Raw genomic sequence first — 22,008 nt, forward strand, 5'->3', positions numbered from 1 at the left:
TTAGAGTCATTTTTACAACCTTTCGACTAAGCAGTGGCGATTTTACAAGGAAAATGTTGGTATTTTGACCATTTTTGTCGAAATCAGAAAAACATATATATGGGAGCTATATCTAAATCCGATTTCCACCAAATACGGCACGCATAGCTACAATGCTAATTCTACTCCCTGTGCAAAATTTCAACTAAATCGGAGTTAAAAATTGGCCTCTGTGGTCATATGAGTGTAAATCGGGCGAAAGCTATGTATGGGAGCTATATCTAAATCTGAACCGATTTCAACCAAATTTGGCACGCATAGCTACAATGCTAATTCTACTCCCTGTGCAAAATTGCAACTAAATCGAAGCAAAAATTGGGCTCTGTGGTCATATGAGTGTAAATCGGGCGAAAGCTATGTATGGGAGCTATATCTAAATCTGAACCGATTTCAATAAAATTTGGCACACTTGACTACGCTACTAATTCTACTCCCTGTGCAAAATTTCAACCAAATTGGGGTAAAACTCTGGGTTCTGGGGCCATATAAGTCCATATCGGGCGAAAGATATATATGGGAGCTATATCTAAATCTCAACCGATTTCCTCCAAAATCAATAGGGATCTATTCTGAGCCAAAACACATGCTTGTGCCAAATTTGAAGTCGATTGGACTAAAACTGCGACCTAAACTTTTGATTACAAAAATGTGTTCACGGACAAATGGACATGGCTATATCGTCTCAGGAGCCCACCCTGAGCATTTTTGCCAAAGACACCATGTGTCTATTTCGTCTCCTTCTGGGTGTTGCAAACATATGCACTAACTTATAATACCCTGTTCCACAGTGTGGCGCAGGGTATAAAAACGAATATTTTGTATTATCATTATTTCAATGAAATTCAATTATGAAAAATCGAATATTCGAATTTTGATTGGTAAAAATAGTCGAAAATCGATTTTTGATTAAAAGTCAATAATCGAAAAAGAACTTGCGCTGAATTCTGCGCTAACAACTTTGCGCAGAATAGTAGTGTCTACAGTATGGACACTATAATTTAGGTGCTTCCAATATTATTATAATTAAATTTTTTGCTGGGTTTTTGCATCCTTTGCTTATTTTCATTGAATACATTAGACTATTCAGTTTTTTATAACACCACAGGTGGTACTGCCGGAATCTACATTAAGCTCATTGACATCCTAACCAGCATACAGATTTCTGGTTAACCTATCTTTCTGTTTTTGAGTGTTTCTACTCAAGGATTCCCATATCCTGTATTTTCATATCTTACATAGAATTTACTTAGAGATTTGCCATATTGGTTCTTCCCAATGACATTGAATACTTACTATGCTTTTAAGAAGACAGGTAGCTCCTTGAAACAACTTTGTATTGACCATCTGTTGACATAAATCTTTGTGTTATATCCCTCTCTAAGACATATACATTAAGACACTATAATCTTGTTCGAATAGTCCTTTCAAGGATACACCAATATCAACAAATCCCAATGACACTCACATTCGTTGTTGTTTATTTGTGCCTCAATATTGTGGCCGCCGTATAAAATTTCATGACGATGTAAAATTGTCCGGGTAGTTTAATAATTTATTATCTTAAAATATCCCATGTTTCCATTTTAAAAAAAAAGAAGTTTAAATTTTTAAAACAACCTATTTCACTGTATCCTAAGGGGAGTCCGGAGAACAGAACATTTTTTGTGGTATAAATCTTTGTAAAGCTTTAGTAAATACCTTCGATATCATGATGCGGCTGCTCTTAAACTGCACATCTTCTTCTTTGTCTTTCATTGTTCCTCGATAAATGTATTTATTTAATTTTTCTTCTCTCTTCTTTGTTTTTATCCTTGCAGAAAAATACAACATTGAACAAAAAAATTACATTTTGGTTTGCAACAGGTGGTGCTGGTTTCTGCTTGAGTCGAGCCCTTACATTGAAAATGCTTCCCATAGCAGGTGGCGGTAAATTTATAAGCATTGGTGATAAAATACGATTTCCTGATGATGTTACCATGGGTTTCATTATAGGTATGTACACTAAGAGTTTATTTTGTCCTCATCAAGAATGAAGATATTTAAAACAAAACATAATATTTTGTATTGTACTCATGAGTTGAATTAATCCAGTTTAGTTTCATATACTTCATAATTCAATTTTTGTATTTTTTATATTTTAATTCCCACTATATGATGGAGGGTACAGTCAATTTTCTTATTACCTTTGTACACACGAAAAAAATTTGGTTTGTCTTCAATCACGAAATTAATTGATCCAATAAAGTTTTAATTGAAATGTCTTTAATCACAAAAATGATAGTATCAATACAAAAAAGTGATTGAAAGTCAATTGAAAAATTAATTGATCCATTGTCCTTTAAATCTTAAAAGGCACGTTTTTCGTATCACATAAATTTTGAGCCCTTCGTAAAATATATTTAATTAAATTTTCTTCTATTTGTTTTTTTGTTTTTGCTTACTTTAATTGAAAATAAAATTGTTTTTATACCCTCCACCATAGAATGGAGGGTATATTAACTTTGTCATTCCGCTTGTAACACATCGAAATATTGCTCTCAGACCCCATAAAGTAAAGGGTGATACGGTCAAAATTTGGTCAATATAAACTTGACGTATTTCTTTCAATTTTGCATTTAAAAAACCTGAACACCCCTCATTTTGAAGGTGTGTGTGTGTAGAATGTTGCTCCTATTTTGATTTTGGAATTCACTCTTCAGTTGTCAAAATGCCGTCCAAGCAAGAAGAGCAGCGTATAAAAATTTTGCTCGCGCATCGCGAAAATCAGAGCTACTCGCACGCAAAGCTGACAAAATCGCTAAAAGTTGCCAAATCAACCGTTACAAATGTAATTAAAGTGTTTGGGGAACGTTTGTCGACAGCCAGGAAGTCTGGATCGGGGGGAAATCGAAAACCGGAAGCCGCTGAGACGACAAAGAGTGTTGCCGGTAGTTTCAAGCGAAACCCTAACCTCTCTCTCCGAGATGCCGCAAATAAGCTGGGTGTATCGTCTACAACCGTGCATCGAGCCAAAAAACGAGCCGGACTATCGACTTACAAGAAGGTAGTGACTCCAAATCGCGATGATAAACAAAATACGACGGCCAAAGCGCGATCCTGGAGGCTGTACACGACGACGCTGACGACGTTTGACTGCGTGGTAATGGACGACGAAACCTACGTCAAAGCCGACTACAAGCAGCTTCCGGGACAGGAGTTTTATATGGCAAAAGGAAGGGGAAAGGTAGCAGAAATTTTCAAGCACATAATACTGTCAAAGTTCGCAAAGAAATATCTGGTTTGGCAAGCCATCTTTACCTGTGGCTTGAAAAGCAGCATTTTCATAGCTTCCGGGACTGTCAACCAAGAAATTTAGGTGAAAGAGTGTTTGAATAAACGTCTGCTGCCTTTCCTGAAGAAACACGGTTGTTCTGTACTGTTTTGGCCGGATTTGGCATCTTGCCATTAAGGTAAAAAGGCCATGGAGTGGTACGCCGCCAACAACGTGCAGGTGGTTCCCAAGGACAAGAACCCTCCCAACACGCCAGAGCTCCGCCCAATTGAGAAATACTGGGCTATTGTCAAGCAGAACCTAAAGAAGACCAAAAAAACTGCTAAGGACGAGCAGCAGTTCAAGGCAAACTGGCTTTCTGCAGCGAAGAAGGTGGACAAGGTGGCTATACAAAATCTGATGGCAGGTGTCAAGCGTGAGGCCCGGCAATTCGGATTTGGAAAAGCGAAAGCCTAACTGAATATTTTTCCTGAATTTTATACTAATTGAACTTGAAAAAAAAAAATTAATTTGATTTTTTAAATAAACGATTTCACCGATTTACACGCGTTTTCCCTTGACCAAATTTTGACCGTATCACCCTTTATATATATTCTGGGTCGTGTTGAAATTCTGAGTCGATCTAAGCATGTCCGTCTGTCCGTCCGTCCATCCGTCTGTTGAAATCACGCTAACTTCCGAACGAAATAGGCTATCGACCTCAAACTTGGCACAAGTAGTTGTTATTGTTGTAGGTCGGATGGTATTGCAAATGGGCCATATCGGTCCGCTTTTACGTGTAGCCCCCATATAAAGGAACCTTAATATTTGGATTGCGGACCCTCTAAGAAAAGCACATTTCATCCGATCCGCCTGAAATTTGGTACATGGTGTTAGTATATGGTCTCTAACAACCATGCAAAAATTGGTCCACATCGGTCCACAATTATATATAGCTCCCATATAAACTGATCCCCAGATTTGGCTTGCGGAGCCTCTAAGAGAAGCAAATTTCATCCGAACCGGCTGAAGTTTGGTACTTCGGTTGAAATTTGGTACATGATGTTAGTGTATTGTATCCAACAACCATGCAGGAATTGGTTCATATCAGTCCATAAGTATACATAGCTTCCATATAAACCGTTCACCAGATTTGACCTCCGGTGCCTTATGGAGAAGCAAAATTCATCCGATCTGGTTGATATTTGGTACGTGGTGGTAGTATATGATATTTAACAACCATGCCAAAAGTGGTCCATATCAGTCCATAATCATATATAACCCCCATATAAACCGATCCCGAGATTTGGTTTTGGAGGAGAAAATTTCATCCGAGTCAGTTGAAATTTGGTACATTGTGCTAGTATATGACCGTTAACAACCATGCCTAACTAGGTCCATATCGGTCTATAGTTATATATAGCCCTCAGATAAAGCGATCCCCAATCACACAAAAATTGGTCCATATCAAGTTCAGCCCCCACATAGGCGATCCCTATATTTCAATTCCGGCTCTCTAGGTATCGTGCAAAAAGTCCATATCGATTCGTAATTATTTGTAGACTTGCCTATACATAACTTTTTTGTCTAATATATACCACGTATGGACTAACTCACAATTTAGAAAACAATGTTAAGAAGTTTTAAGATACCACAACCCAAGTAATTCGATTGTGGATGACATTCTTTCGTAGAAGTTTCTACGCAATTCATGGTGGAGGGTACATAAGATACGGCCTGGCCGAACTTACGGCTGTATATACTTGTTTTTACTAATATTGTGTTCCAGCCCAGGAGATTAGTCGACTGAAATTTTAAGTCCAAATTTTTTTTTTTTTAGATGTCTAACAAATTTTGTCCAGATCGAGTCAGATTTAAATATATGTATAGGGAAACAAAAACCATAGCAGCCAACACATTTGACGGTATCAAAATGGTATCAAAAATGTAGATCTACAAAGCGGTGCAGGGTATAATATAGGGGTAGACTATAGACTTTCGCTACTTGTTTTTAATTCTATTTAATTTAATATACATAAATTATTTTTTAATATAGTTTTAAATTAATTTCAAATTTTTGTTTCTCTTTTCCTCTCTTTGCAGAACATCTTCTAAAGGTTCCCCTTACAGTGGTCGATAATTTTCATTCCCATTTGGAACCCATGGAATTCATAAGACCTGATACATATCAGGACCAAGTCTCATTTAGTTATGCTTTGATGAAAAATCAATGGAATGTGGTTAAAGTTGATGGTTTCGATACAAAAACAGATCCAAAAAGATTTTATTCACTGCATTGTAAACTGTTTCCATACTTCAGCTATTGTCCTCATAGATGATTAGATCTTTAGGATACCATGGATGGCAATGATGCCTGAATGTCCTTGTGTTATTTGTTAAACGAATTGGAAAGAATGAATGATTGAGGTAACCAGGGCGAGAAATAGGATAGAAGAAAATAATTTTTGTTAAAAAATCTGTGATTTAGTTTTTTAATATGAAAATCAAATTTGTTTGTGTATGTGTTAAAAAAAAAAGAAAAACCGAAAATCTATGTTTCCTTTTTATTTATTTTATCAATTTTTTTATTCAAAATACTTTTAATATAAGATATTCAAGTTAGTGGAAAATTATAAAATTTAAAAATTATAATCGTCGAAGGGCTTTGTAGGAAATTACAATAAATGGAAAAAAGTTGTATGAGAAAAAAAAAGAGTATACCCAAGTAAAAATCGAGAGATCTAAGTTGATATGATTAGATATGAAGAGATCGAAAATTTTGTAAAATACGTATCTAATAACTACCCAGCGAAAAAAGCGTCGCCAAAAAAGTAGTGAAAATGTTCTTTTTGGATCCGGAAGTGGTGCAAAATTGGCGCAGAAGCGATTAATTTAACATGGGCTTGTCATAGGACGGATGTTCACCATTTCTACAGCCGTTGCACTCAATATGCACCAGTTTTTTAGATGTGATCCGAATTCAGTGTTTTGGATGTGAATTAAAAAATTTTGTGGTGTTTTGACAAATAATTAATTTTAAAAATTTTTTATGATTTTTAATGCAATCTAACGCTTGTCTGAAACCCTTGACCTCAAATATTTTCAAAATTTCACAATTTTTCTAGAATGAATTTAGAATTTTTTTCGACAAAATTTAAATAATTTATACCATTTTATTAATCCTTACCCTGTTTTTAACATATTTGAAACAACAAATGTTAAAATTGCCCTTTAAAAGTATGAAAACAGCGAGTTATAAAAAATTTAATTAAAAGAACTTCCTGAGTAGTTAAAATAAAGAACATCTCTGGAAGGACATGTTTGGAAGTGCTTTTAAAGTTGTGCCTTTAGAAGTACTTCCAAATTTTTTTGCTGGGTATGGGTTTAGATCTAATCAGATCTCAATATAGGCATAGATCTAATGTCTTAGATATAACTATCTATCCCTATATATATTGCTAGATCTGATATTAGATCAAGTCATATACGAAATTATATCTACTTATATCACATTCTATCTTATCACATTTAAGTATACCTTCTCAAATCTAGGGAGGTTAATTTTGAAATCCAACTATAACTCATTAGATCCCCAAATTTTACAGGGGTAAAGGAAATCAATTAATTAAATATAATTCGAAAAAAAAATATTTAAAATTTTGTTTTATTTTTGTTTTTGAATTGATTAATTTCTTGATTGTTTGTTGGTCTTATTTATATCAAAAAAAAAAAAAAAAAAAACAAAAATTATATTTTTTTTGCCTTGACTGCAATACCCTTCGTTTGATTACATTATTTGCAATCCATAAAATGCTTCCATTTTTATTTGTTTATTACTTTAAATAATAAAATTTGTTTTGTATTTCATTATTATATCTATACTATGGCGGTCTAGTCTCTTTAAGAGAAGAAATCTAATAGGAATTCTATGTATAAAGCATAAATAAATAAAAATATATATAAAACCAGGAACAAATTTGTTAATTATTTTTTTTTCTTTTGTAAAATATTGTATAATTAAATAGTTCCTAACACAATGTAAATACGTATATATATAAAAGTAATATTAAATTAAAACAAAGTAAACCCATTTAAATAAATGTTAATGAATACAATAAATGTTGTGTTTTTTTGTAATTAAAATACAATTGTGTTATAAACACAATTGTATGGTTAGAGGATCAGTGTTGTCAGTATTGGGGACTTTTTCCCAAATTGGGGATATTTTTCGTGAATGGGGATGCAATGTTTGAGTTGAGGACTTGGGGATTTGGTGGGAAATTTCCAGAAATTTGGGGATTTTTGTGGGGTTTTTTTTCGAGAAATCGATTTAATCTTATTTCCAAAATTTTAACATACATAAGCTTCTGCCTGGCCAAACTTACTTGTTTTTTATAACCTTACTTGTTTTTTATAAGTTACTGCATTTATATGTAACGACAAGAAGGAAAAGTCTGATACCCATCGTTTAGTATACCGATCATCTTAGAATTAAATTCTGAGTCGATTTGTGTAGAGCGTTAGCCGATATAAATTTTAATTCTAGAGATTTTGTAGAAGTACAAAAAATTGTCTCCATTAGCCGACTTAAATTTTGAGTCTATAGATTTTGTAAAAGTCTATCAAATTCTGCCCAGATCGAATGATTTTTTATTGTATGTATTTGGGACAAACCTTTATATATAGCCCCCAACACATTTGACGGATGTGATATGGTATCGAAAATTTAGATCTACAAAGTGGTGCAGGGTATAATATAGTCGGCCTCGCCCAACTTTATAAATATTTGTATCTGGAAATGCAAATCTTTATATAGCTCCCAGCATATTTGAAGTAGTTGAGATGATAACACAAATGTTGGTCTACATAGTGGTGAAGGGTATAATATAGTCGGCCCCGCCCGACTTTAGACTTTACTTACTTGTTTTAACTTGTTAAAAAAAAAATTCGAAGTTTGAAGGAAACAATTGGAGATCAAAATTGCAAAAATGTCTTTAGTGCCATACGAAGTTCAAGATGGGCGCCTTAAAAATTTAAAGAAATTCTGAACTATTTTGTGGGAGACACGAATTATGTTAATCTCTATGCTTAATTTGTGTACACTGAAAAAACAGTGAACCCACCAGGAAGAAAAGTTTCGGTTAATTTTAGAAAATTTTGAATATTTGTAGAAAATTTTAACTAAACAGTATTACAAACGTTGGCATCACGCCGATGTCATCAAAATAAGTAAATATTTTTCGACAAATTCAAGAAAATTTATTAGACATAACTAAGTTTTTTCATTTGTTAAAGAAAATTTTGTAGTTTGAAGGGAAAACTTGGAGTTCAAAATTGCAAGAATGTCTTTAGGGATATACGAAGTTCATGATGGACGCATTTTTGGTAAAATTTACAAATTTAAAGAAATTCTGAACTATTTTGTGGAAGGTACGACTTTAGTTAATCATTATGCTTCATTTGAGTTTATTTTTTTCCTCGGTTTTAGTTAATTTAACTAACGTAACCAAAAAATTATTAGAGTAAAGGAAACTTTCTCCAAACATAATAATTCCATGAACTAAAATAAAGTTAAATTGGCTTTAGTGAAATAGAGAGTTCACTTTTTTTGAGTGTATAATTATAACCTGCGCCACACTGTGAAACAGGGTATTATAAGTTAGTGCATATGTTTGCAACACCCAGAAGGAGACGAGATGTCTTTGGCAAAAATGCTCAGGGTGCTTTAGTCCAATCGACTTCAAATTTGACACAAGTATGTGTTTTGGCTCAGAATAGAACCCTATTGATTTTGGAAGAAATCGGTTCAGATTTAGATATAGCTCCCATATATATATATTTAGCCCGATATGGACTTATATGGGCCCAGAAGCCACAGTTTTACCCCAATTTGGTTGAAATTTTGTACTAGGAGTACAATTAGTAGTGTAGTCAAGTGTGTCAAATTTTATTGAAATCGGTTCATATTTAGATAGGTTAGATTAGGTTACGTTAGGTGGCAGCCCGATGTATCAGGCTCTCTTAGACAATTCAGTCCATTGTGATACCACATTGGTGAACTTCTCTCTTATCACCGAGTGCTGCCCGATTCCATGTTAAGCTCAATGACAAGGGAACTCCTTTTTATAGCCGAGTCCGAACGGCGTTCCACATTGCAGTGAAACCACTTAGAGAAGCTTTGAAACCCTCAGAAATGTCACCAGCAATACTGAGGTGGGATAATCCACCGCTGAAAAACTTTTTGGTGTTTGGTCGAAGCAGGAAACGGACCCACGACCTTGTGTATGCAAGGCGGGCATGCTAACCATTGCACCACGGTGGCTCCCTAGAGTTTTACCCTAATTTGCTTAAAATTTTGCAAAAGAAGAACAATTAGTATTATAGTCAAGTGTGCCAAATTTTATTGAAATCGGTTCAGATTTAGATATAGCTCCCATATATAGCTTTCGCCCGATTTACACTCATATGACCACAGAGGCCAATTTTTTGTTCCGATTTAATTGAAATTTTGCACAGGGAGTAGAATTAGCATTGTAGCAATGCGTGCCAAATTTGGTTGAAATCGGTCCAGATTTAGATATAGCTCCCATATATAGCTTTCGCCCGATTTACACACATATGACCACAGAGGCCAATTTTTAACGCCGATTTAGTTGAAATATTGCATAGGGAGTAGAATTAGCATTGTAGCTATGCGTACAAAATTTGGTTGAAATCGGTTCAGATTTAGATATAGCTCCCATATATATGTTTTTCTGAGTTCGACAAAAATGGTCAAAATACCAACATTGTCCTTGTAAAATCGCCACTGCTTAGTCGAGAATTTGTAAAAATGACTCTAATTTTCCTAAACTCCTAATACATATATATCGAGCGATAAATCATAAACAAACTTTTGCGAAGTTTCCTTAAAATTGCTTCAGATTTAAATGTTTCCCATATTTTTATACCCACCACCATAGAATGGTGACGGGGGTATAATAAGTTTGTCATTCCGTTTGTAGCACATCGAAATATCGATTTCCGACTATATAAAGTATACATATTCTTGATCAGGGAGAAATTCTAAGACGATATAACGATGTCCGTCTGTCTGTCTGTCTGTCTGTTGTAATCACGCTACAGTCTTCAATAATAAAGTAATCGTGCTGAAGTTTTGCAGAAACTCGTCTTTTGTCTGCAGGCAGGTCAAGTTCGGTCCAAGTTTTGATATAGTCCCTGTCTAAACTGGTGTTTAGACAACATTTTTTTTATTATTTTTTATAATTTTTATCATTTAATTATTAAAAATGAATTTCCAAATTTGAATTTCAAAAATTTTCAACCGTTACAAATTGAAATATTTTCTGTATAACAGTTTAGAATTATTTTGTATCTTTTAATTGTGAATTAAATATCGATAAAAATTAATGTGTAAAAAACGGATACCGATACATTCTCTGAAGTACAAACCCAAGAATTATTTCACTTGCACTTTGACTACCAACTGATGAGCCACCTATATTTAATAAAGGATTAATTGCCACTTGAAAAATCTTGTGTTTCTTATTCTTTTACCCGCGTATAATATCTCTAATACGGAGATTTTATACTACATAGGAATTCAAGTCGCTTTCCCCGCAACTTCAATTGGATATTGGTGGGTCATTTCACTCCTGCTGTGATTACAACAACTCCGCAATACAGTCCACAGTTTCATTTCCACTCGTGTTGGTCAGCACACAAGCAGCAAGTGGGTGATAGTGACAAGATCCAAGCATTGTACTCCTGGGTTCCAATTGCTCTTTAATCCCACTCTTTCTCAACTTCCACTCCATTGGTTTTTTGGTTCAGCTGTCATCCAATTGTTCATGGTCCTCAAGAGAAGAGAGTAATACCAGTCAATCACAAAGAAACACAGCATAAAACATGAGGTAATGACAACTACGCATTAGTTGGTAATTGACTTCGGTAAGTGCGCTTTAAGTAAAACCGCGGATTATTACTGGAATCTAAAGTGTGCGTGGTGGTTTAGATTCTATAAAGTCGATGATAATAATCTGAGAAAAATTAGTAAAATCGCAAAATTCAATATATTAGATTGAACATATATAAAGTAAAACACGCAATCACAACTTTGTGGGAATATGATTGCGATCTGTGCAATATAGTTCAGATTTAAAGTAAATTACAATTTTCGCTTTATACCCGAAATAAGCAATAACAAAAAGATTAAAGTGCATTTGCTATCCAAAAAAAAAAGGGAAAAATCTCATTTTGAGAAAGGAATATAATTCTTGTCGCAAAAGTGCGAGAAGTCCACCATTTGTGGGACTTTTTAATTCCAAATTTAGTAAAATTTGTAAAAAGTTAGAAGAAATTGTTTGTAATTCTGAAAATTTTCATGTGCCAAAATTGGTGAAAAAATTTGCAAAATGTGCGAAATGGAGGAGGTTAAATAAATTCGTAAGAATTACAGATGTGAAGAAATCCGTTATTTTAACCAAAAAGTTAGCGCAAAAAAGAAAAAAGTGTAAAATCCGTTATAGAATATTACGAATAAATTCTTTCATTTGGTTCAGTTGGAACAACGAAATAACAAATGAAATAAAAATAGTGTGCCAAAAAAGAAGTCTGAGAGTTTGCCGTTATCTCCAAAAAAAACCTGTTCATCAAGGAAGAGTATAAGAGAGGTAACACATTTTTCATTTTTATTTTACTATTCTCATTTCGTAATTTTGGCGCAATTTCTCTTGAAAAAAAAAAAAAAAAAAAAATTTATCACTCAAAGTTTTATGGAGTGACGTAACGGAAGATCGTAGCCATATTTAAGTTAGGCTCTCTGTACGCTCTTATACATATATTATCAAGTTTCTGCTATTCGCCCCATATAACACTTTGATCACTCAATTAGAGGTGGAGAAGTAATAATAATGAGAAATAATTATTATTGTTTAAATGTATGTCACATTCGTAAAAAATGAAATGGAATAATAAAATTGTTATTGTAAAAGTAGTGCCTTATTTTTCCTAAGAGATTAAGACTGGCACTGAAATACATTGCGCTGTACGCAAGACTTAAAGAAAGATATGCAAAAAAAAAATAATAAAATATATACTTAAATATATGGCACATTTCATGCAACAAAACGAATTAAATAAGTACTTTAGGACATTGCATTTTCCTAAAATAACATTGCACATTAAATATATAAAATATAAATATATATTTTTTGAAATATTGCACAGTATTTACAATTATATCACAGTTCTATTGCACAAGATTGTCATCAATACATATTCACATAAATACATATATAGCCCCAAAATAGCTCAATAATCGCAAATAATCTGTATGTAATCAGTTGGTGCTGCTGTTTACTAAAGAAAACGAAAATTAATACCACGCACACTAATTACGCACATATGCTTGCAACACACTCGAGGAAAAAGGTTAACGAATAATTTGTAAGCCTTAATCCTCAGCTGGCATTCGGCGTTATTGGATTTTACATATTCTTATTCTCATTTTTTATATCTTATTCGCACTTGTGTTCATATTTTCGCTTACAAATACTACAAAAATATTTTGTTCTTGATTTCTGCTGATTCTTATTCTCATTTTTATATCTTTTTCGCACTTGTTTTCATATTTTCCGCTTACAAATACTATATAAATATTTTGTTCTGGATTTCTACTGATTTTCATTCCCATTTTTCATACTTTATTCGCACTTGTTTATATTTTTTCCGCTTGTATATAATACATAGATATATGAATATTTTGTTTTTTTTTTCAATTCAACTGAGTCTTAATTTGAAAATAGTCGAACTATTGAGTAGTTTGAAAAGAAAATTATCATCGCGGTCGATTTGTTTGTTGGGAAACTGCAGAAACATTTCTGCTCCATTAAATTTGAATTGTGAGGACTCTCCACTTGGTTTGTCCTTTCTGATAAATTGTCCACTTAAAGAGTGAATATCTTGACAATCCTTATATTTTCGTGATTACATGTTGTCTCCTACGGACAAAGGTGTACCTTCGGTTAATATGTCTCGAAGTGCTCCGAATTCTGTTAGCAATGACAACGCGGGTGAGCAGGATATGCGAGGACAAGAATTTCTGTTCGACTGTGATCACCTCGTTTTATTTTGTGACATTTTTGAGAAAGCTGATCTTGAAAATCAGACTGAGACCTTGTTAGATGTCAAGTTTGATGAATTAGAAGGGAGATGGAGGAAGGTTCAGGACGGTTATCGGAACGTAATGATGACTCCAGGGCTCATTGCGGACAAGGATTTTAAGGATAAGGTTCGATTGAATTATAACATTTGCGCGGAGGAGTATTATTCAACCCGTTCAAAGATAATAGATATCCTCCGAATAGAAAGGGGTCAGAACATTACTTCCAGACGACCTTCATTATTAGCACAATATCGGGTTCCTGGGCCTAACGTCCCAGCACCGATTCCTAATGAATTTTCTGTTTACCACGGCCAACCACAGGACTCCACTGGAAGTTTTATAAAGGTTCCACCGTGTGACACCGAGATTTTCAAGGGTGGTTACGAAGAATGGCCGTCATTTCGTGATATGTTCACGGCGGTCTACGTCAACCACCCAAAACTTACCCGAGCTCAAAAGTTATATCACCTTCGAAACAAAACCCGCGGGAGCGCCGGTGCTATCGTGAAAAGGTATACCCTGTGCGATGAAAATTTCGATTTAGCATGGGATGCCCTTAAGACTAGGTATGAGAACAAAAGAGTCTTGGTTGATAATCAACTCCGAATACTTTTCAATATCCCACCTGCCACTGTGGAGAATAGCGATTCGATACAGAAGGTCCAATCTACAGTAAATGATTGCCTTTCGACTCTCAAAACATTGGATGTTGACGTAGACGGTTGGGATCCTATTTTAATATATCTTATTTCAACAAAACTTCCAGACGAAACACTATCTCTGTGGGAACAATCTTTAAAATCCCATAGAGATCTGCCACGATGGTCCCAAATGGACGAGTTTCTTGTAAATAGATTCGAAGTAGTGGAGAGAATTTCCAGAAGTCGATCAACTAAGGATAGATATTCGACTCCAATTGAGTCTTATAAATCGAAGACTCAAACATTTTTATCTCAGGACAATTTGGCTTTATGTACTCTTTGCAATAATGACCACAGCTTACGAATTTGCCCGGAATTTAAGAAATTGAGCACCCAAGAAAGAATTGATTATGTTTTCCGCAATAAAATTTGTAATAATTGTCTCTCAACGGGTCATGTGAAGAATAGTTGCAAAAGCAAGAAAAGGTGTTGGGAGTGTAAGAAAAACCACCACACTTTGCTCCATATAAAAACGGTTACGACTGTTACAAATACAGATAAAACCACACCGACTACTATCGATGGCCAGCAAGTGGCTCTTAACTCTTTCGTGGATGGCCCTTCAACTTCATCCAATTCATGCTCGCAAATTCAGGCCAACTTTTCTTCTGGCAACGAGACTATTTTGTTGCGAACGGCTTTGGTACAGGTCGAACATGACGGCGAGCTATTTACTATACGCGCCCTTATCGATCCAGGATCCCAAAGGACATTTTTGTCTGAAAGGATTCGTAATCGCTTGAAGATCCCATATAGAAAGGCGCTGTTTGAGATATCAGGTATTGGTGGACAGCATCAAACATCAAGTAAGGAATGTGAGCTTACATTGGTTGCACGAAGGACAGACTCTCGCTTCACAATAAGGGCCATAGTTTTACCGAAGGTTACTCAACGATTACCTGCTTCGTCTTTCGAAATTCCACAGTCCTCTGCTCTTCAGGAACTAGACTTAGCCGATCCCAACTTTAACAAGTCTGCTCAAGTAGATCTTGTACTTGGGAACGACTCCGAGAGGTTTATTAATATAGACGGCATTAAGAAGAATATTTGTGGAACCACTTCTGCCTACAATACCGTTTTCGGATGGGTCTTAAGTGGTCCTATAAGGGCTGAGACTGTGCAGTCATTTTCCATACGGGTTCCGGAAGATGAGACACGCCTTCTACATGAACTCATACGAAAATTTTGGGAAACGGAAGAAGTTCTTTCCGAACCACCACCGTCAAAGGAGAGCGAATTTTGCGAAAATTTTTACAAATCCACAACTATACGACGAGAAGACGGTCGGTACATGGTACGTCTACCATTTAAACAAGAATTTCCCCAATTTGTTTCCCTTGGTTCGTCAAGATTCATGGCTCTGGCGCAATATTCACGTATGGAGCGCACACTTAGCAGAAATCCTGAATTACACGCGCAGTATGAAGCTGTCTTGAACGAATACCTCAAACTTGGCCACATGGAGGAAGTTTCACCATGTGAGTTGTCACAAAACGATTCTTTTCGCTCTTATTACCTTCCGCATCATGCGGTATTACGCCCGGAACACAAAACGACAAAGCTACGAATAGTGTTCAATGCGTCGAGGAAAACGAAATCTGGGTTTTCACTTAACGACGTACTTTACACTGGCCCAACTCTACAGAACGATCTGACCTTTGTCATACTCAACTGGAGAAAATACAAATATGTATTTTCTGGTGACATTCAAAAGATGTACAGACAAATTCTGGTACATCCCGCGGATAGACCCTTTCAGAGAATTGTACATAGGAAAGATTCCGCAAGTTCCGCTAAAGATTATCAATTAAACCGTGTTACGTTTGGAATTAATTGCGCACCTTTTCTTTCGATTCGAACCATTTTGCAATTGGCAACTGACTGCCAAGAACAGTTCCCACAAATCTCTTCAATTTTACGGAATGAAATATATGTAGATGATGTTTTATCTGGTGGTTTTACTCTAACAGACACGAAAACTATTTTGAATCAGTTGGTTGAAGTTCTCAATTCCGCTGGGTTTCCATTAAGGAAATTTGCATCTAATGATTCACAATTGCTTCAAGGGTTATCTCCTGAAGACTTGTACGAATCCGATTTTTTACGCTTCCAAGAGACTAGCTCTGCGAAAGCTCTTGGGTTAAAGTGGAATGCATACACTGACACATTCTCTTATTCATTTAATCCCATCTCAGACTGTGAAAGCATAACAAAGAGAAAAATTTTATCGGCAATTGCCTCATTATTTGACCCAGCTGGGTGGATTACACCCATAATTATTCGAGCAAAAATCATGATGCAGCAGTTATGGTTGGAGGGCATCGGCTGGGATGATGATATTGGCCAAGAATCTCTACAAAAATGGCGCTCTCTAGTTTCTGACTTGTCACAAATTAATGAAATTACCATAAACCGTTGGATCCAATATTTTCCAACGGACAATGTTGAGATTCATGGATTTTCTGACGCGTCTAAGGCCGCCTACTGTGCCTGTGTTTATGTAAGATCCCAAACCTCAAAACATGTAACCTTTTCGAACTTGCTAGTAGCAAAGAGTAAAGTGGCTCCACTTCAAACTGTTTGCCTACCGCGATTAGAATTGAATGGAGCTCTCTTACTTGCGAAATTGGTGAATTTTGTTATTTCAAAATTTGATTTCAAAGTTTCCGAGACATTTCTTTGGACAGACTCTTCGATCGTCCTAGGATGGTTGTCTAAACCCCCATGGAATTGGGAGACGTACGTAGCAAATCGTACGTCTCAAATTCACTCATTAGTTCCCAATGCGAAATGGCGACATGTGCCTACTCGTGATAACCCTGCCGATATCGGCACCCGAGGTTCAAATCCTCAAGAATTAAAAACAAATTCGTTGTGGTGGACAGGTCCATCGTGGATCACGAATCCCTCATCGACGTGGCCCCTCGCTCCACCACAATCCCAGAAACAAGTACAATCCTTTAATGTTAATGTGGAACTACCTGATATATTGGACAGATTCTCTTCGTATCCTAGGGCACTAAGGGTTCTGGCATATATTTATCGCTTCTATTCCAATTGTTGTGCCAAAACTAACAAGGTTCATACTGCCTCTGCAGAATTAACTCATTCAGAGATCAAATCAATAAAAACTCGTTTAATAATTTTAGCTCAAAAACGTTTCTTCCAAACAGAATACGGGGAACTCAAAAAGTCCAATCCTATCTCGAACAAGAGTTCACTTTCCACGCTAAATCCTTTTTTGGATTCCCATGGGATAATGAGAGTGAACGGCCGTTTGGCAGATTCATCCCTATCGTATAATGAGCGATACCCAATAATACTTCCGGGTAATTCCCGGCTATGCCATTTATATCTCTCGCATCTACACTTATTTCTTGCACATGGTGAATGCATTCTAATGTGCAGAATGTTACAAACCGAATTCTATTTGGCTCGCGCAAAGACCCGAGTGAAAAGCATAATACGCAAGTGCAAGACGTGCGTTATATTTAAGCACAAGCCTTGCTCCCAAATCATGGCGCCGTTACCACCAGAACGTTGTACAATCACACCTCCATGTCATTTCACCGGCATCGATTTTGCTGGTCCCTTCGAACTTAAAAGCTCCCACTTACCCAAATCTCCAATAATGAAGGGTTATGCTGGTGTATTTGTATGCTTTTCCACGAAAGCGATACATCTGGAGCCATGTAGTGACTTGTCGTCAGCAGCATTCGAGGCTGCATTCGCCCGTTTCGTTGGGAGGCGGGGGCTCCCCCAGAGGGTAATCTCTGATAATGGGCGCAATTTCATAGGCGCTAGTCGACATCTTCTCAAAGAATTTTCCCACTTTCTCAAATCATCATCAACTTGCATATCTCAGAAGTATTCCAATCACGGCTTTGAGTGGCGATTTATACCGCCTCATGCACCCCACATGGGCGGACTATGGGAGGCAGCCGTAAAAAGTTTTAAGTATCATCTAAAAAGGATTGCCGGCTCCCATAGGTTCACATTCGAACAGTTTGCCACTGTACTTACGCGGATAGAAGGTGTATTAAATTCTCGGCCGATTTCTGCCATGTCTGAAGACCCTTCTGATTTAACTGCGTTAACCCCTGGCCATTTTATCAAGGGTGCGCCCATAATGGCTCTTCCTGAACCCGTTTCTACAGATTTATCCCTTATAAACCGGTGGCTGAAGCTTAAGGCACTTCACCATCAGTTTGCGTTAAGATGGAAAGAAGACTATCTCAAGGCCCTCCAAAAGCGCTACAAGTGGAAAAATTGCACCCCGAATATTAAAATTGGTGACTTGGTAGTGGTTTTGGATGATTTACTCCCCCCGTGCGAATGGCGGCTCGGACGAGTTGAGAAGACTCATATCGGATCTGACAACATGGTTCGTGTAGCCGATATCCGAGTTGAAACTGGGACGATAACACGTCCGATAGTAAAATTGTGTCTTTTGCCATTTGATTCAGAGAACATGTAAACTTTTTCAACCCTCTTACAATAAACAAAAACAAATAAATACCTTTGCCTTTCACACTTGTGAAGGCAATACCTTTAATAATTGCACTATTGTCTCTTAAATAATTTCAGAAGTACCACGAACGTAAAGCATCTAACACACGCCGACGAAATCCTTATCTCTATAAGTGTGAGCTTTGTCGAACTTTCCACCCAATTCGCTTTTGCAAGAAATTCCTCGACATGGATGCACTGCAGCGTAGAATTGCTATAAGGACCCATAATTACTGCGAAAATTGCTTAGCCAAGAGCCATACTACAAATGCTTGCCCCTCAACAGATTCCTGTAGGAAGTGTAAAGCTCGCCATCATACGCTTTTACATGGACAGTACCCGCGAAACCAAAATACCACTTCTTCTCGAAGCCACTCGAAGAGACCTCATCAACAACAAAGCACTGTCAAATAGGCGTCGCAGCAAAAAGCCTCAATTAAATCACGGGCTCGTAAACACACAAAGAAGGCCAAAGAAACCCGAGAAACACCAACCACGCCAAATCATTTGATTCTGTCTGAGGCTATTCGATCTCTAGCTGCCGTCTTATGTTCCTCGCCATCTTTTGCACAAGTGCAAGGCCGGCGGCATGTCTAAACTGGTGTTTAGACAACATTTTTTTTATTATTTTTTATAATTTTTATCATTTAATTAATAAAAATGAATTTCCAAATTTGAATTTCAAAAATTTTCAACCGTTACAAATTGAAATATTTTCTGTATAACAGTTTAGAATTATTTTGTATCTTTTAATTGTGAATTAAATATCGATAAAAATTAATGTGTAAAAAACGGATACCGATACATTCTCTGAAGTACAAACCCAAGAATTATTTCACTTGCACTTTGACTACCAACTGGTGAGCCACCTATATTTAATAAAGGATTAATTGCCACTTGAAAAATCTTGTGTTTCTTATTCTTTTACCCGCGTATAATATCTCTAATACGGAGATTTTATACTACATAGGAATTCAAGTCGCTTTCCCCGCAACTTCAATTGGATATTGGTGGGTCATTTCACTCCTGCTGTGCTACAACAACTCCGCAATACAGTCCACAGTTTTATTTCCACTCGTGTTGGTCAGCACACAAGCAGCAAGTGGGTGATAGTGACAAGATCCAAGCATTGTACTCCTGGGTTCCAATTGCTCTTTAATCCCACTCTTTCTCAACTTCCACTCCATTGGTTTTTTGGTTCAGCTGTCATCCAATTGTTCATCCCCATATAAACCGACCTCCCGATTTGGAGTCTTGGGCTTATAGAAATCGAAGTTTTTATCCAATTTGCCTGAAATTTGAAATCTAGAGGTATTTTATGACCATAAAGAGGTGTGCCAAAAATGGTGAGTATCCGTCCATGTTTTGGTATAGCCCCCATATAGACCGATCTCCCGATTTTACTTCTTGGGCTTATAGAAACCGCAGTTTTTATTCAATTTACCTGAAATTAGAAATCTAGAGGTATTGTAGGACCACAAATATGTGTGCCAAAAATTGTGAGTATCGGTCCATATTTTGGTATAGCCCCCATATAGACCGATCTCCCGATTTTACTTCTTGGGCTTATAGAAACCGCAGTTTTTATTCAATTTACCTGAAATTGGAAATCTAGAGGTATTGTAGGACCACAAATACGTGTGCCAAAAATTGTGAGCATCGGTCCATGTTTTGGTATGGTCCCCATATTTTGAGGTTAGGATTTTCATGCATTAGTATTTGACAGATCACGTGGGATTTCAGACATGGTGTCAAAGAGAAAGATGCTCAGTATGCTTTGACATTTCATCATGAATAGACTTACTAACGAGCAACGCTTGCAAATCATTGAATTTTATTACCAAAATCAGTGGCAGAAAATCCGCTTTTTTATCGACAAATTTTGTTCAGCGATGAGGCTCATTTCTGGTTGAATGGCTACGTAAATAAGCAAAATTGCCGCATTTGGAGTGAAGAGCAACCAGAAGCCGTTCAAGAACTGCCCATGCATCCCGAAAAATGCACTGTTTGGTGTGGTTTGTACGCTGGTGGAATCATTGGACCGTATTTTTTCAAAGATGCTGTTGGACGCAACGTTACGGTGAATGGCGATCGCTATCGTTCGATGCTAACAAACTTTTTGTTGCCAAAAATGGAAGAACTGAACTTGGTTGACATGTGGTTTCAACAAGATGGCGCTACATGCCACACAGCTCGCGATTCTATGGCCATTTTGAGGGAAAACTTCGGAGAACAATTCATCTCAAGAAATGGACCGGTAAGTTGGCCACCAAGATCATGCGATTTGACACCTTTAGACTATTTTTTGTGGGGCTACGTCAAGTCTAAAGTCTACAGAAATAAGCCAGCAACTATTCCAGCTTTGGAAGACAACATTTCCGAAGAAATTCGGGCTATTCCGGCCGAAATGCTCGAAAAAGTTGCCCAAAATTGGACTTTCCGAATGGACCACCTAAGACGCAGCCGCGGTCAACATTTAAATGAAATTATCTTCAAAAAGTAAATGTCATGGACCAATCTAACGTTTCAAATAAAGAACCGATGAGATTTTGCAAATTTTATGCGTTTTTTAAAAAAAAAAAGTTATCAAGCTCTTAACAAATCACCCTTTAAAACGACCTCCCGATTTGGGGTCTTGGGCATATAGAAACCGTAGTTTTTATCCAATTTGTCTGAAATTGGAAATCTAGAGGTATTTTAGGACCATAAAGAGGTGTGCCGAAAATGGCGAGTATCGGTCCATATTTTGGTATAGCCGCCATATAGACCGATCTCCCGATTTTACTTCTTGGGCTTCTAGAATCCGAAGTTTTTATCCTATTTGCCTGAAATTGGAAATCTAGAGGTATTTTAGGACCATAAAGATGTGTGTCGAAAATGGTAAGTATCGGTCCATATTTTGGTATAGCCTCCATATAGACCGATTTCCCGATTTTAATTCGTGGGCTTATAGAAACCGTAGTTTTTAACCATTTTGTCTGAAATTGGAAATCTAGAGGTATTTTAGGACCATAAAGAGGTGTGCCGAAAACGGTGAGTATCTGTCCATATTTTAGTATAGCCCCCATAAGAACGATCTCCCGATTTAACTCCTTGGGTTTCTAGAAACCGTAGTTTTTACCTGTTTTGCCTGAAATTGTAAATATTCTGGTATTTTAGGCTCACAAAAACGTGTATCGGATTAAGTTTTTATCGGTCCATTTGGTAATGCCTCCATATAGACCGACTTCACTTCTTGAGGGTGTAGAAGGCGCACTGATCATGAAAATTGCTTGAAACTCAATGTAAAATTTCCAGATTTTACTTCTACAGATTTAAGATTTCAAATCAAGACGTTATTTTAT

General features: G+C 36.5%; 2 protein-coding genes across 2 annotated transcripts in view; both read left to right on the forward strand.

Moving 5' to 3' along the window:
* The window catches only part of fng (Fringe glycosyltransferase), a 114,407-nt gene extending 108,564 nt beyond the window's left edge, over positions 1-5,843 (forward strand). Inside the window, exons 6-7 of the mRNA XM_075305015.1 lie at positions 1,857-2,031; positions 5,393-5,843. Of these exons, the coding sequence (XP_075161130.1) occupies positions 1,857-2,031; positions 5,393-5,628 (411 nt within the window). The 3' untranslated portion in view covers positions 5,629-5,843. The remainder of the gene's footprint in view (positions 1-1,856; positions 2,032-5,392) is intronic.
* Positions 5,844-13,319: 7,476 nt separating this feature from the next.
* LOC142235769 (uncharacterized) lies at positions 13,320-19,823 on the forward strand. The gene is made up of 4 exons (XM_075307026.1): positions 13,320-18,628; positions 18,743-18,869; positions 18,915-19,115; positions 19,635-19,823. Exons 1-4 carry the CDS (start codon positions 13,320-13,322, stop codon positions 19,821-19,823), a joined length of 5,826 nt encoding a protein of 1,941 aa, XP_075163141.1.
* The last annotated feature ends 2,185 nt before the right edge of the window (positions 19,824-22,008 follow it).

This window comes from Haematobia irritans, chromosome 4 (assembly GCF_050003625.1).
Source record: "Haematobia irritans isolate KBUSLIRL chromosome 4, ASM5000362v1, whole genome shotgun sequence".
Taxonomy (NCBI): domain Eukaryota; kingdom Metazoa; phylum Arthropoda; class Insecta; order Diptera; family Muscidae; genus Haematobia; species Haematobia irritans.